The following is a 17,208-nucleotide window of genomic DNA, read 5'->3' as shown; positions in this document are numbered from 1 at the left end:
TACCCTGGCTTACTATCCTCTATAATGCACAATGTTTTAGACGACTGAAGCAACTTTCTCACAATGCGAGTTCGAAACGCGAGTGAAATTTTTACATATAGTGACATGCAAGATTTTTTGAAATTATTTTCCAAGTCTTCTCGGCCTCACCTTATTTTATTCACTCGTCTTCGTCCTTTAATTTTTCCTTTTTTTATATCCTCTCCTCCCCCCCTCATTTCCTTTTTTTCGCCGCCAATAGGGTGGGGGCCACGACCCATTGCCCCCCCCCCCCCCCCCCCCCCCCCCCGTATCGGCCAGTACTAGTGTCAGGGATCAAGATTTGGATGGTTTCAAGGAAATTTTCCATTTCAGCAGACGGGTCAAGATGATACGCATGCGTCGAAACCTTCATGAACGAGCGTGCGCAGATTTCTTCATATTCGTAGTTTAATTTCAGGAATTTTGAATAATTAGTTTGTCTTTGTGTTTCTTACTTATATATAACTATCCCAAAATTGTACCTATTTTAGACTCGATATTTCTGACTTATTAGACCAATGGCAATGACTTGATACCAGCTGTTTAAAAAATAGGTTTTTTTTTAGACGGTTTCCTCAACGCATTGTACAATGAAATGAACTCCGGGAATGAACTTGAATAATATATATTAGAATTAAAAAGACAAGATGATGGAATGTAATCATAATGGCCTTCATTATTTTGAGGGCATGGGAATTCAAGCAAAGTTCAGAAGGTATAAAATTACTACATACATCCATAAGGTTAAATGAAGTTCAGTCCTGGGCGCAGGATCTTTTGCTCATTCTACTTTCGTGATATATAAAGCCCGGATATAAAGTCCCGTATAAAGTCCCAATTTTTTTCCTAAAGTTTACTCTTGGTTTCATGCAGCTCGGAGTACTTCAAATTTAATTTTGCGACTTGAATTAGTTCTACTTTCACATTGCTATCTTCGCTCGATAGCAATTCGCAGTATATAGTACGCGTGCAATTGAAATTCTCACGTGTGATGAATGAACTGAATTTGCGCGCGACAATTGCCAGCTAAAGAAAGGAAAATAGGTAAGATAATTTCTATAGTCAAGTTTCTCATAGCATTAAGGAAAATTTATGATTCATAATTCATGCGTCTTCATCATAAGTCTCATTCGACTAATATTTTATTTGAATTTGATGAGGTATCATACTGATTTTTATCATCGAAAATCGTCCGTGCAATCCAGTTATGACTGGTTCGTTCACAACCGGCATGACCGGCTCCATATAGCCATAGGCATGCATTTGTACGTACGTTGGCCATTCGTCAGTAGGCCTGCGCCTATTGAGTATTGTGTGGGCATTGCGAATTGAGCTGGATGTGGCATTTTTGCACATGCTTGAATGCGAGATATATTTTAGTGATAGATCTAGTCTAGTTAATCGTCTTGGAAACGGCTGTGACTGACTGAGATTGCGTCAGATCTCAACCTACTAAGCCTAGGCTAGAGTAGATGTTCTCAACTTTCTGCCTAGTGTCTAACTCTAAATTTAGTAAAATTTAGACTTCATATCATACTCGTAGGTTCTACTTCTTCTACTAGTACTAGTTCAACTTCTACTTCTAGTTCTAGTGACATTCTTAAGCATTTAAAATGAAAAGGGCAAATTTTCATGTTTATACACCTTTCCATTTTCTCTCAAGGTCTGGTTGAATAAAGACATGCAGTAACACATGCCATGGGCATGATGGGTCATGGATGCATTTTCGTTAATAAAAATTAAAATGTGTGTGAACATCTTGTTTTACAATTTTACTTCAAAAGGATAAATTATTCTGATATCAAGAATGACAGAATCAGCGTTTGAAGCACTCCTAGTACCAATGAGGTCCAACATTACATGTATGGACCTCATAGGCAACATCAGTAGTATTTTTGGTTAGAAATCTCTGAGAACAGGATATATCACAAGTACAAGCTATATTCCTTTCTCTTATTTAAATTATAATTTTATAGTGTAAATGCATCGTTAGCAACAACAAAAAAATGAAAGAAATGAAGGGGAACTTACATTTTCACGGCTTTTTCCTGATTTTCTGGGCAGCTGCTCTTCTCTTCTGACTCGCGATCGAAGCTGATATGAAGATCACGTGATTCGCGTTCTCGTCAGCTGATCGGTTGGTTATTCTTTGTCAGACGTTAATAATATATATTTTATAATGCTAGCATTCATCGCTAATTTAGGTGAAAGAGATTGAAGTTAAACAGCGCCAGGTCGGAATCATAATTATTTTGGAAGATGTATTTATACACTCGATCTCATACCTGACGTAGACGGCGGTATTCAACAAATGCACAATCTTCAATATAAAAAATAAAACAGAAAGAACGCCTTGAACACAGGCCAAAATGCCTAACGATTTCTCCGCGGCATTAACAACTATCATAAAGGGCGCTCCATTTATCAATAAAGATGGATGCTAAGCTGTCTATGGCGACAAAATTTGCCGCAAATATTTACGAAGAATTGTGAGAAATGGTCTGAAAATGCAACAAAAGAACCGGTGAGTACCGATTAAACATTATCAATTTATTTAATAGAACATATTTAATGACTACAATGTAACAATTTCTAGATAATATTGCTTAGTTCTAAGCTAGGGCGGCCCAAATGCGCGTGAGTGGAGTCCCAGTTTATTAGCACGGGTAAGTATTGGGGTGTCGCCTAGAGTGGTTTGAAGCAATATAAAAAAAATGATAACTTTTCTTTAAATGAATGATAATGATATGTATGATTTACTCTGGATAATTAATTAGAATAAAGCTCAAGCTGCGGATTAATTTTTTTTTTAGATTCTCTTTGTGCCATTGACTTGTGACGTTGTGTTCAAATGTAATTTTCAAAAAGTAAAAAATTTGTTTTCTTATGTCATGTATGTATTCTATTGTTTTAAAATTTCTTATATTATGTATTAGGCCTAATCATAAGAATTAGGACCGAGTCAAAACATTTAAAAGCTGTTCAAAAGACCGTCAAACATTTACCTATTTTGACAACTGTTTAATCTGTATCGATCTAACGTTAGTAGGGCCCAGGGGGGGAAAAAACCTTCCCAAAAAGATGCTGAAATTTCACATTTTGCATTCATGAAATGGCCACCTACTTTAAAGATTTCTTTAAAATCGTTTTGATTTAGTTGAAAACTATCAAGTAAATGAAGAATATTCAGCCTCTCTCGACGATCGACTTTGGAAAATTGTTTTATGATGTTACACTTAGTCAATATTGTAGTCCCACATGCAGACTTCAGTGGTGTTGCAACATTAAATGAAAATGATCGTTTGATTGGTTTGTTTTTTATTGTTTTACACTCTGTTGAAAGTCTAAATGAAAGTCTAAATGTTGGACTAGAATATTTACAGAGTGTAACATTATAAAACGATCTTTCAGAGTCAAGAAAGAGGTGAATATTCATTTCAAGTAAATTTGGAAAATATATAGCCTTTTCCTGAATGTACATATAAAGATGTAAAATGTGACATTTCAGCAACTTTTTGGGAAGGTTTTTTTCCCCCTGGGCCCTAATCTTAGATCTATACAGGTTAAATGGTTGTCAAAATAGGTTAACGTTAATGCTGTTAACAGTCGTTTGAAGTTTGAACAGTGTTTAAACGTTTTGACTCTGCCCTAATTCCTAAAGTTTATAATATTTTTCATTATATTCACAGATCCTACAGATTTTATCACAACGCAAGCAACCAGTGTCAGACAGAAAAATGACTCAACAGGCCACAAATATAGATCAATTAAAGACACAAGATCCAATTGCACAATTCAAGGTAAAGTTTATCTCTTAACAACATCTTATGAGAAAAATTAATACAATTAGTTTGAATTTGGCTTTTCCGAAGTTCTTGTGATGCATGTGTTCCACCAAAATTCTAACTTTATATTTCAAGAGTTTGTGCTCTCATACTTTATTGTAAGATAACATAATCCTACTTTATATGTAAGTAACATTTGATGAGAAATGTTCTCGATATGCTTGTTCCAAATTTGTAAATGTCTTTTGCTTAAAAATGTTTTCTCTTTCCTTCAACTTGTCCCAATATTCAGTGGCCCCTTTAGCTATAGAATTAGAATTTTATTGCATTTGCAGGTATCTACAGTCCCAGCTCACCTGATGCTGTGTACTGTTCGATGCAATGCTATAATAACCTCAGTGAATGCATCGTTGGATAATGAGGGCTTATCCCTACCCATGTTATCCTGGAAAAAGACTGAGACACAACATTAAAATATAATCTTTTCATGACAGGTCACAAATTATTAATATGACATCCTTCTCTTTTTTTTTTTGGGGGGGGGGTTACATTGATTTTTGTTTTGCATGCATAGCAGAGCGAGACTACATACCGTAAGTAACGGTGTATTAACCGCACCCGTGTATAAACCGCACCCCCAACTTTGGACTTTAAAAAATCCTCACATTTACATGCATATTTGAGGTACGAAGAAACAAAAACTAAGTTAAAGATTTCAAAGTATTCAAAGAGATTACCAGTATGCAGAAATCTGCTGTTCTTGATCAATTCATCTACAAATGTTAGCAAGAAAGAAAGGTCCCGCCAATATTGGCAATTTACACACTCACTCACCTCACAGTCACAGTGTACACACACACAGCACTGCCTTTCTTGTACATGTACATTTCAAACTTCGATACGGTACCACTACCAGTACATCTTATCAAATTGTGATCTGTGTCTTTCACATTTCTTGCATCACAACCTCACAATCACTTTCAGAATTTGTCTAGCATTCAATGTCTTAGCATGAATTTTGGATACGGGATTACAGGAAGGTTCAAGAAACAAAGAAATTTGTATTTTTTCCAGTTGTTTGACGGCTTCGTGCCGTCTCTATCGTGCGTGGTGCACGGTGTACATGGTATCTTATCTTATGAAAAGCAAACGGGAAAGAAAAAAATAAGCTGGCGCGAAACGGGACTTTGAGGGGTTAAATTAAATGAATAGCGCCAGCTTAAGTCGCACTAAAACCAAAATACAACGCAAGCTAGCTCTTGGCTCTCGCTCAGCTGTGACAAATTATTACCGAGAATGCTTGGCGTCTCTATGAACTTAGCCAGGGAACTTCGCTGCTTTGAATCGAGAATAAAGTCGAAATTAGTGTCATGAAGGTGGGTGCATTTGTTACGACAGTATTTGATCATAAGATCATAATAATCGCTACCCATTACCCGCGGCTCATACCCCTCTAAACGACATTGCACTGGGCGGCTACGGCCGGCCACTCGATGTGTTGTGAACTGGCAGACTTCTTACATGTTCGGGAGGGGCTACGCGGGCGGGCTCAGACCCGTCACCGTGTATAAACCGCACCCCCGACTTTTGCTTATATCCCGCCGAGAAAAAGGTGCGGTTAATACACCGTTACTTACGGTACATGTAAGCACTTTTCCGACGGCGGCAGCGTCAACATTGAAATCTTAACCTAAGGTTAAGTTTTTGAAATGACGTCATAACTTTGAAAGTATATGGACCTAGTTCAGGAAACTTGGACATAAGGGTAATCAAGTATTACTGAACATCCTGCCTGAGTTTCAGGTCACATGACCAAGGTGAAAGGTCATTTAGGGTCAATGAAGGTAGACCATGCTAGGGGAATCAACATCAAAATCTTAACCTAAGGTTAAGTTTTGAAAATGTCATAACTTTGAAAGTATATGGACCTAGTTCATGAAACTTGGACATCCAGTGTAAGAGTAATCAAGTATCACTGAACATCCTGTGCGAGGTTCAGGTTACATGACCAAGGTCAAATGTCATTTAAGGTCAATGAACTTTAGCCGTGTTGGGGGTAATTGTTGAATTGCCATTATAACTTTGAAAGTTTGTGGATATGTAGTTCATGAAATGTGGACATGGGGGTAATCTAGTATCACTGATCATCTTGCACAAGTCTTAGGTCACATGATTAAGGTCAAAGGCCATTTAGGGTCAATGAATGTAGTATTATATTATATGAATGGTGTTTTATTTTTATTATTATTCTTTTATACTTATGGGTCGTTTTCAAATTCAGCACCAGTTGCTGCTATATTGAATCGCATAATGCAGGCGAGACTGCCAGAGTTGCTCCACTTTTTTTTGTTTAATCTCTGTTCAAATCTTCATAAAAAAATTTTAAGTGCATGTGTTTACATGATACAAGTATGTCGAAACCAAAGTAAAGATTTTCTTTCTTAACCTTAAAAACTATTTATACACTTTTGTTCCATGCACTCTTCCATGGTAAGTTAAAGGTGTAAATACATGAGAATTTAGGTTAATCAGAAAAACATATTTAAACAGAATGGGCAACCTGAGAGTTCATTTTTTCCTCTCTTTAAATTGTAGAATGATACATAACATAATATTGAATAAGAATGCATTATTGAGAAGCCTTAGTAATGATGGATTCTAGAGCAAAGATGGATTGAGAGAGAAAATTGAACTAAAAAAGAATGGGGGGGCATGATGCGTGATATTTCTGGAACACACAAAAAATGGCCCCGCCAAATTTGATAACAAGACAATGTCATGACAAAAGTGGCTCATTTTTATACTTTGTGTACAAAGTCTACGGGAGATGAAATATATAAAAGGTTGATTATATTTCATTCTTAGTGGTCTGCTTAATTGTTTTATGGTTTTAATTTAGTTGTGAAAAATGGTCTGAAATGCCATTGAAAAACAAAAGTTGAAAAACGAAGAAGTACATAATTTCTAAAATAAAGATATAGATAGGGAATAAGATGATATCGGGAAAGGAAAATAAAATCTCAAGTGATATTGGGTGGTAAATATTCAAAAAGTTTTTTTTTTCACGAGACCAGAAGGGGGGCATCATGGCCCTTCCCCCCCCCCCCAACTATCCTCAATACATCTCAAAGAGCCTCGTCCTTATAGGGTTAAGAGTTGTGTTGGAGTACAGGTGTATTTTTAGAATTACCTCAGTATGGATAAATGGCACAAAGATTGTGGCTGTTAAAATTCGTAGTATGAAATGATTAATACCTGCTCCTCTTTATTCCTGTACAGCTTGTTTTAGTTGGAGATGGAGGTACCGGAAAAACCACGTTTGTGAAACGTCATCTTACTGGAGAGTTTGAAAAGAAATATATTGGTAAGTTACCAGCTAGTCCCGAGAAGCAGTCCGTAGGAGTAGTTATTCAGTGGTCACGTAAAGTCCCGAAATATTTGGATGTCAGGATTTACTTTGCACCTGCCCTTACTCCCACCCATCCATTTTACTCTCATGGATGCATTCTCAATCCAACTCTTCGTACTCTCTTCCACCACTTGCTTCTTCCATCTTTTAGAACATGAACCACATCCCCCAAACCAAGGACATGTAAGAAACGAAATTTGTTTCAAGTATTTGTCAGACTTTCATGTTAAGTTGGCACAGGGTTGGCGATCTTTTATTTCATATTTTTTAATAAATTATTTAGCCGTACATGTACATTGCCGAACCCCGAACCAAACCAAAGTTTAAAAAAAAATTGCTGAACTGAACCTGAACATGCCAACTGACTTGCAGCACCACTGCACTAGTTATAAGTTCCTGTTTTTGCCATTTTTATTCCTTTTTTTGTTGCACAAGGTTGGCAGCTCTGCTTCCTTTATTTCTACATTCAATTTTGATGAGTGTGTAATACATACAGAAGATCAAATACATGTTATCTCAGTGTCTTAGGAATTCTACATGTACTTCACAACAAACTGTCCTGTGTGTGCCTGAAATAGATTTGGATTTTATATGTTCAAGTAAATTACCAAAGATATTTCTTCAAATGCAGATAATTTAGGAATATCATTTAGTTTGGGTCTTCCATCATTCTCACCACGGTGACTATGGTATCAGAACGAAGGAGTGTAGAAGAATGTTTTCCACAAATATTTGCCCCTGAACCGCTGTTTTGTGATATCTTTGTTATAATATAGATAGTTTTTTTCATCTTCGAGATAGGCTGCAGAGCCCTTTGAGGATTACAGCAGATGATGATGATGAAGAGATGACAATTGATAACGTTTTATTCAATGCAGACACTGCGGGAATTTGAATTTTATGCCTTGATGTTATTGTTAGAATGACTGATATAATTGGATTTAGAGTCATGAATCTTTCTTTCATGTTGTTTCCTCCCCCCCCCCCCCCCCCCACAGCAACACTTGGAGTCGAAGTACATCCGCTCATGTTCTACACCAATAGGGGTCCAATCAAATTCAATGTTTGGGACACAGCAGGTCAAGAGAAGTTTGGAGGACTAAGGGACGGTTATTATATCCAAGGTTTGTAATTATTTTCCATTTTTCTATTTAATTGGGGGAGGGGGTCTTTATTTACCCCTAAGATCTTTGCTGTTGATTGCGCAATCGCAACGAAAACTGGCACGCCTTACCTTTTACGTAATTCACCCAAATTTGGATTGTTAAATCTACCAAAATTATTCAAAATTTGCTTTCTATTGATTATGCTAATTAATGCATTTAAAAAGAATTTGGCTGTTAATTGTTTAATATAACTCACCCAAATTTGGATTGTAAGATCTACCAAAATTATTCAAAATTTGCTTTCTATTGATTATGCTAATTAATGCATTTAAAAGGAATTTGGCTGTTAATTGTTTAATATAACTCACCCAAATTTGGATTGTTAAATCTACCAAAATTATTCAAAATTTGCTTTCTATTGATTATGCTAATTAATGCATTTAAAAAGAATTTGGCTGTTAATTGTTTAATATAACTCACCCAAATTTGGATTGTTAAATCTACCAAAATTATTCAAAATTTGCTTTCTATTGATTATGCTAATTAATGCATTTAAAAAGAATTTGGCTGTTAATTGTTTAATATAACTCACCCAAATTTGGATTGTTAAATCTACCAAAATTATTCAAAATTTACTTTCTATTGATTATGCTAATTAATGCATTTAAAAAGAATTTGGCTGTTAATTGTTTAATATAACTCACCCAAATTTGGATTGTTAAATCTACCAAAATTATTCAAAATTTGCTTTCTATTGATTATGCTAATTAATGCATTTAAAAAGAATTTGGCGTTTAATCGTTTAATATAACTCCAAAATTACTAAATTTGGGTCTAGGCACACCTTTTAAGGATTCTTTTCAAATGTAAATTTAAAAAATGGTGGCATTTTTTTTTTTTTTACTTTTTTTTATTCCGTAAGTATGTCTCTGTTTTCAAAATTTATCTATTTTTTGTTTTCAATGGAAATTGTCGGTTATGCTATTTTAATCCTCACTAATCAGTTGGTTTTGATCAGTAATTGAAAAATTATTCTTTTGTTAAGTTTGGCTTCATACAATATTTGCATTAGATTTGTGTAATTTTGGGTCTGACATGCATTAACGAAATGCTGTGTAACTTTTGAATCGCATACCAGGGCTTTATGAATTTAGTCTTGAAAGTTAAGCGGGTCTTGAAATAAATTACTCATGAAATGTTGTAGTATAATCTTTTCATGTTATGGTTATTTAAAAAAAGGTCGGGGTGTAAATAAGCCACCCCCTGGATTTATAGGGTTAAATGATATGAAAGATAGAATTAAAAATAAGAACCATGCTTTGAAAATAGGTTAAAGTAGTAGTTTCATGATCATCACCTAATTCGTAAGTTTTTTTTTCTTTGACTTGTAGGGCAGTGTGCCATCATCATGTTTGATGTCACCTCAAGAGTCACATACAAGAACGTACCCAACTGGCATCGTGACTTGGTGAGAGTATGTGAAAACATCCCCATCGTTTTGTGCGGTAACAAAGTCGACGTCAAGGAAAGGAAAGTCAAGGCAAAGACCATCACCTTCCACAGGAAAAAAAACCTTCAAGTAAGGACACGTAGAACTTGGGATCCAGTCCAGGGCTTCCCGTATGTTTATTGCATTGCTGCCATTGTACCTCCCCTATTATCAACAGTGGTTCCTATAATCCAAGGCAACTTTTGGAGGAAAGCAAAACTTGCCTTACTCTCCTGAGCAAAGAAAAAAAAATGCATGTGGGACTGGGAGCGATTTAGCCCCCAAAATGCTCACAAGAGCCCTGGAATCTTTAAAAAAAAAAAAAAAGAGAGAGAACTGGAAATCTCTATTCATCACAATGTTAAAGCTTGGCAAAAAGAAACTGCTGAAAACTGCTTATCTAATAAAAGAGAGCCAATGGAGTAAATTAGAATCTTCGTCGGAGGCAAAATGACAATGTCATTTTGCCTCCGACGAAGATTCTGCTAGGATCGAAAGCTTAGGCCCCTTTTTTACTTTCTAATGTTAAAGCTTATCCAATGTTGCAGATTTAGGCTTTAAATTTTGATACGTAGCCCCCTAATATAAAGAATTTTTTTCATGCTCCTGAGGGATCTGTGAGGGCTGATCAGGGTTCAATCACACAAAGGCTAGCGATTAATCATATGCTTGATTTTCAGGATTAATTGTACATTGTAGTCATTGCAATCAGTCGTTTAAAAAATGTTCTACAAGATTTGTGTTACGGTCCCCTAGTGTCGACCTTGGATTAAAATCAAATTATGGCTGTCTGCAGTCAAAGGATGGTTTTAGGCTGGTTCTGGTATCAATTGGGACAAAATCCATGATGTTTTAGAGAAACAAAATATTCTCAATTAAATTTGGAGGGTTGTTCTAACCATTACATGTACTTGGTAACTTGCCATTCTCAGATTTACTCATGTGATCTTATTTTCTAATTACCCATAATTTTCTCGTTTTCTGATGTCTTCTTGATTTCACCTTTCTGCTTCTCTTATTTTCCTATTTTGTCATGTTGGGTTGGATTCCCGTTTGAAATAATGCACTGGCCAGTGTTTTGTGGGCAGTGCATTCAGTCTCTTGTAAAGTGCAAACAATATCCCTCTTCCAGCACATCAATTGCTTTGAGAGTTGAACCAGTTTGCAAAATCAATCATCTCATTTGATATTCATTTTCCCTCTGAATAATTGTTATCTTAGGGCGAATATCTTGAGATGACAAAATAAAGTCCTGAATATATGTGTGTGTATATACTGGTTGTGTGAAATTCTTGAAACAGTAATGTAAAGCATTGGATGTTGTCAAATAGTCATGGTCAGGATTAGATGATATTGATACTAATGTACACACTGTACACATAGTCAACTGCAATGACAATAGCCAAGTGTCTAACTGTGCAATACAAACTGAAGCTTGTATTGTGAAGCTTGTATTGGATTCTTGAATTCCATCTTTTCCTCAGCACTATGATATGCATGGCCCTAAATTCTTTAAAGGCCATACCATGGTAACTTTGTGATAGTGGTGTCTACTAAAGGTAGCAGTACTCAGCAGCCAATCAAAGTTATGGTTTCCATTTTCGTTATGATGAATTAACCATGATTGTTAATGATTAATAAAAAGAGCATGTGGAACTTAAAAATTTCAATGTCATTCTGGTTGCTGTATTGGTATTAAATCTGTCGGATTTTTTTCTTTCTACAGTATTATGACATCAGTGCAAAGAGCAATTACAACTTTGAGAAACCTTTCTTGTGGCTGACCCGTAAACTCTGTGGTGATGCCGAGATTCAGTTTGTGGAGATGCCTGCCCTTCAGCCACCCGAAGTCAATATGGACCCCAGCCTTCGAGTCCAGTACGAGACTGAGCTTGCGGTGAGTTATTTTCAATTCAATATCAATTCAATTTATTGACCATTAAAAAAAAACATCAAAATATTTACAGAAATAACATAATACCAACAAAATAATCCAAAATATAACGGGTGACAAGTTACTCAATGGTCGAGACCCCTAAGAAGAGATGATAAGGCTACTCTGATATCAAAATGGTTTTAACAAAAGCAAAAATATGAAAGGAAAGAGTAATGATAGATTGACAAAAATCCATCAAAGAATTATATTAAAAGGTGTGAATGTTTTTTTTATTTTGTGACGTCACATGTGAGCATCTCCTCCAGTCCACGTCATAAAATGAATTCCATTCATTCAAATTATCTACTCAAGCATGATGACTAGATCCATGAATGGGTTCAGGTTTTACTGATGCATAAGTAAGGGAACAGGCAACAAATTATCTTTTTTATTTGGGGGGGGGGCTACTTGTCACAATTGACTGCCTAAATCTGCAACTTTGGATAAGCCTTTAACGCTGCGATAAATGGGGATTTCCAGGGCTCCTTTTTGTGTCGCCTGAAAGAAGTTCGGCAGAGACCTATGGAACACTTTTCCTGTTGGTCTGTTACAAAAATGTCGGTTTTTGTCTCACCTGCATAGCAGAGTGAGACTATAGGCGCCGCTTTTCCGACGGCGGCGGCGGCGTCAACACCAAATCTTAACCTGAGGTTAAGTTTTTGAAATGACAGCATAACTTAGAAAGTATATGGACCTAGTTCATGAAACTTGGCCATAAGGTTAATCAAGTATTACTGAACATCCTGCCTGAGTTTCATGTCACATGACCAAGGTCAAAGGTCATTTAGGGTCAATGAACTTAGACCATGTTGGGGGAATCAACATCAAAATCTTAACCTAAGGTTAAGTTTTTGAAATGTCATCATAACTTAGAAAATATATGGACCTAGTTCATGAAACTTGTACATAAGGTTAATCAAGTATCACTGAACATCCTGCATGAGTTTCACATCACATGACCAAGGTCAAAGGTCATTTAGGGTCAATGAACTTTGGCCGAATTGGGGGTATCTGTTGAATTACCATCATAACTTTGAAAGTTTATGGATCTGATTCATGAAACTTGGACATAATAGTAATCAAGTATTACTGAACATCCTGTGCAAGTTTCAGGTCACATGATCAAGGTCAAAGGTCATTTAGGGTCAATGAACTTTGGCCAAATTGGGGTATTTGTTGAATTACAGCCATAAATTTGAAAGTGTGTTGGTCTAGTTCATAAAACTTGGACATAATAGTAATCAAGTATCACTGAACATCCTGTGCGAGTTTCAGGTCACATGATCAAGGTCAAAGGTCATGTAAGGTCAAAGAACTTTGGCCACGTTGGGGGTATTTGTTGAATTGCCATCATATCTCTATAAGTGTATTGGTCTAGTTCATAAAACGTGGAAATAAGAGTAACCAAGTATCACTGAACATCTTGTGCGAGTTATAGTAGTTTTCAAAATCAGCACTGCTGCTATATTGAATCGCGTGATGCAGGTGAGACGGCCAGAGGCATTCCACTTGTTGTTCAACTTGCTCTCGTTTCTTTATTTCTGCATCAATGGTGTTCATACTTCGCACATATGATCCTTGCATAATACAACATGTGAGATCATGAGAATGATGGGGTCATCCAGTAATTTTCTTTTAATTTTCTATATTTTCATATTACTTTGTATTGTAGTTAGGAAATATTTGTGAAAGTGAAAGTCTTCAAGATGTACAATAATCCATTTATCTCTCTTTTACTCTTGCAGGAGGCACAGAACACTGCGTTACCCGAGGATGATGACGAAATATAAACTCCTTCTATTTCATTTTACAAAATATTTGTTTAGTTTATAAATGCAAGACCGGTTTTGTGTGTTGTCTTTATCCGTGAAGGGATGTTATTTTGTCAGAAAACATGAATTCCATTATGAAAGTATATTTTTTAATAAACCTGATGATATCATCGGTTTTGAAAAAATGGTCCTATCCAAGAATTGATACTTAACAAGACCGCTACATAAATTGAAGGATAATCCCATGGTATAGCAAGGGATGAAATTCAACTTAGCCGCCCTAGGTTTATAATTTAGAATGTACGAAGTCGGTGGGGAAGGGCATAGCTCAATTATTTGTCCTGCAGAATTTTATCAGGCATTAGAATCGATTCCGTTTATTTATACACCTTAATGATAATGTCTGATATAATATTTCTCAATTTTTCATATTTTTCCCTCCTGCCGCCTATTTGTAGTACCTGCTTTTATACATATTATATTGATTGTAAACTATGTTTACCTCAGAGTATCAATTTCATTGCTGTCATGATTGCTTTGTATTATAAGGAATGTGACTGAAAGAACATGTACATTTTATTAGTATTCCTTTATGTTATAAACATGCATGGAAGGAAATTGTAAATAAGTAACTCTGATTTCATATTTTGGTAGCAAAATTTGTTCACACCAATGTGACAAACAGAAGAAAGAGACTCCTGCAAACTTCTTGTAGCTCTGGACGTGTGGGTAAAAAAATCATCCTAATTTGACTCCGACATTTTTTGTATGATATTCAACTTTGTAAAATAGATGTATATGGATATGTGTAGTTCTTTGGATTGTGCATCAACATTTTGTCTGCATTCTTTTTTTATGAAACCAAATATGCTTGTTTCCTAAGAATTGAGAGGTTCCTTATTGTGAAACCTTAATTCTTAATCTTACACAATATTTATTTTCTTAGAAGTAAATGAAGTATTCCACCATTTTCCTTTTGTGTTTGTATTATTTTTTGAAGAACTTTAGATGTACATGTAGAAGTCATATGCAAGTTATTCCACTGTTTAAAAAAAAGGGGGGGGGGGTCATCTGGACATAAACTTGTGGGCTACCGGGGGTTGCTAATTGGGTTTTATTGACCAGCTCTCTCATGTCGGTTATAACAAATACAAGGACAAATTTCCCCCATTTTCATTTGATTGACCTTTTTTATTTCTTGATGAATATCGTTCAAGCAGTAAAAATAAATCTATTTTATATTGCAGAAGTGAATGAATTTTTAATTTCTTAATAGTTAATCTGCCTTCTTTGATTTAGTTTCGTACATCAACCATGTATAATAGCTTCAAGCAACTTCAATATCCTACTAATTTTGTCTTTTATTTACTATTGGTCCATGTTATTGCTTTATAAATGTTCATTATTTGATTTGAGGGGTGAGATATGTATACCAGTATCAATTTATGCGCTATTTACTTGTTCAATCTGTATTAACCGTGGCTGCTAATTCATGAGGGATGAGGTTCAGGGGGCTGTTTCACAAAGAGTATGACTTTTAAGCACTAACAAGTTTAGTGAAACTTACCATGTAATCTCTTTGAGTAGCTGTTGCTGTTGCACTGAACCCGCGGGTATGTTCCAAGGCAACTGGAATCCCAAGTGCCATTCACAATTAGTTACTTGTGTAGCATTCCCCTCAATCCCATATTCATTTTATCCAGGGAAGCGCTTTGTCGTATTATATATTATGATTTGTAAATAGGGAATAAAAAGTTGGGTGTGAAAATTCTTCTATTTCCTGACTGCAAGGAAACGTAGCCTCTTCGTGTCAAAAGCAAGATGGGAATCTGCGGCCACATGAACATGTACGAGACTGGCAAGGGCTGGTTCTTGTGAGATTCTCCAATCAAATCACTGCAGAACATGTGCAAGGTTGCCAAACAAAAGGCCTTGACTCGAATATGTGATTTCAAGTCAAGTGGTGTATATTAAATTTCCTACCAAGTGAATCTTGAGTTATGTACAGACCATATATGAGCTTTATGGTGCTATCATTGTTCGGAATGAAACTGGATGTTGCATCCTTGAGACGAAGGTAACATTATGTAGTAAAAATTCCTTCTAAGCCCATGTACCCATTAGTCAACTAGTCGAAACAGATTCTCTAGGTGTTTTTACTCTGCACCATCCATCCATCTTAGTCAACCATCCATATATCCTTAACTGTTTTCATCTAGTTCTTTTTCAATTGAGGTAGGTCTCAATACGGATATATGGAGCTTTGCTGTACTATGGAAACACTTCCGAGTCCTATTGCAAATTCAATTCATAGGAAATTTGAAATCATGAAGTAAAAGAATAATTTTCTTTCAGAGATTCCAATCAAGTGTTGTGTCTTGTTTTTGTCAACAGTGGAGCTTGTGCCCTGAACTTGGGTTTAATTAAACTTTGTTCTTAATGCTTGGATGAATTATGGAAAGCCAAATATAACACAAATCTCAAACCATAGAGCTTTGATCCGTCAGCTCACTTCGTTTCACCATTAAAGCACGGTGAAATTTAAAGATTAACATAAATTTACGATGTAAACATGTTTTTGACAATTTCAGCGTCCCAGTTTTAGCAGACTTGGGACTATGGCCTTTGATTTGTGAGTACAGGCCTGTAAGTTTAAACTGACTGCTCAAAGTAAGAGTTTGGAGTTGATGATATTGAAGGTCAGCTCCAGACACCCATGTCATAATAGAAATGTTTATAGATACTTAAACCATGAACTACCATTGGTTCCACTTTAATATACATTTTTCATAGAATATAAAAGAGTATAAAAGTTATCTTGCTTATACGGCTAAACAGTTTAATTAAACATACACAGTTGAAGTTTACATGACATGCTGTAGTATGCACAAGAAATTGGGGGATACCTTAAATTCTGCCCCATTCGCATTCAACAATGCTATAATACCCAGTAATTTAGCTCATCTGCAATTTGAATGCTGCATCACATATCTCTATGCGTGATATCTATGTGTTATGTGTACATAAGAATTTGTGCTGGTAACAAACCCAACACAAATATTAAATTTTTGTAGTATTTTGCATGCAAAAGAGGGTTTGGGAAATATCTTTACCCTTGAGCATGATTATGTCAGTTGCGGAAAAGGTGAAATACTGGTTCCCGCCAAAACATCCCCATTTTGCTCTCAAAATACTGCAATTAGGTTTATTTGGTTGGTATCTCTGAATACCTAGGAAAAAATGGAATTGTAATTAATACCAATTTGTTTCTGATCATTTTCTGTTTCTTTTCAAATACATTTGTAATAACAATATGTGATGATTACAGAAGTGCATTGTAAATGTGTGTTTTATCACAGATGACACTTATTAATTGTGGGCTAAAATTAAAATCAGAATGGTTTGAATTTGCAGAAGAAATTTGATGTCTCATTTATTTAGTACAAACCTTGTTTTGAGTACATATGATATGTGGGATTGGATGTTATTGAATCAGGAAAGCAATCGACAAAAAGTGAACGAGAAGGATGTTAATTTGATTAAGGACGTTCCACAGTTAAAGTGAAATCCATGTCATTTTCACCAAACTTTGCACATAGATACTTTAGAACCTTAATATTCGAAATATGCAAAAATTAACATAGGTCCATGTGCTTGATTTTTTGCTATAGAGCTTCAAAGTTCACCCAA

At 35.6% G+C, this 17,208-nt stretch overlaps 1 protein-coding gene across 2 annotated transcripts; it reads left to right on the top strand.

Annotated features, from left to right (window-relative positions):
• Nucleotides 1-751: 751 nt before the first annotated feature.
• LOC129254359 (GTP-binding nuclear protein Ran-like) lies at nt 752-16,938 on the top strand. Of its 2 annotated transcripts, none has more exons than XM_054892820.2 (7): nt 752-1,065; nt 3,711-3,821; nt 7,086-7,170; nt 8,214-8,339; nt 9,713-9,900; nt 11,537-11,707; nt 13,492-16,938. In XM_054892820.2, exons 2-7 carry the CDS (start codon nt 3,759-3,761, stop codon nt 13,534-13,536), a joined length of 678 nt encoding a protein of 225 aa, XP_054748795.1. In that variant the 5' UTR covers nt 752-1,065; nt 3,711-3,758; the 3' UTR covers nt 13,537-16,938. The 2 variants fall into 2 exon arrangements, with proteins under 2 accessions (XP_054748795.1, XP_063971591.1); XM_064115521.1 differs by lacking the exon at nt 752-1,065 and adding an exon at nt 1,288-1,560.
• The last annotated feature ends 270 nt before the right edge of the window (nt 16,939-17,208 follow it).

This window comes from Lytechinus pictus, chromosome 2 (genome assembly GCF_037042905.1).
Source record: "Lytechinus pictus isolate F3 Inbred chromosome 2, Lp3.0, whole genome shotgun sequence".
In the NCBI taxonomy this organism is placed as follows: domain Eukaryota; kingdom Metazoa; phylum Echinodermata; class Echinoidea; order Temnopleuroida; family Toxopneustidae; genus Lytechinus; species Lytechinus pictus.
Note: the sequence above shows the minus strand (reverse complement) of the source record. Positions and strands in the feature narration are given on the sequence as shown.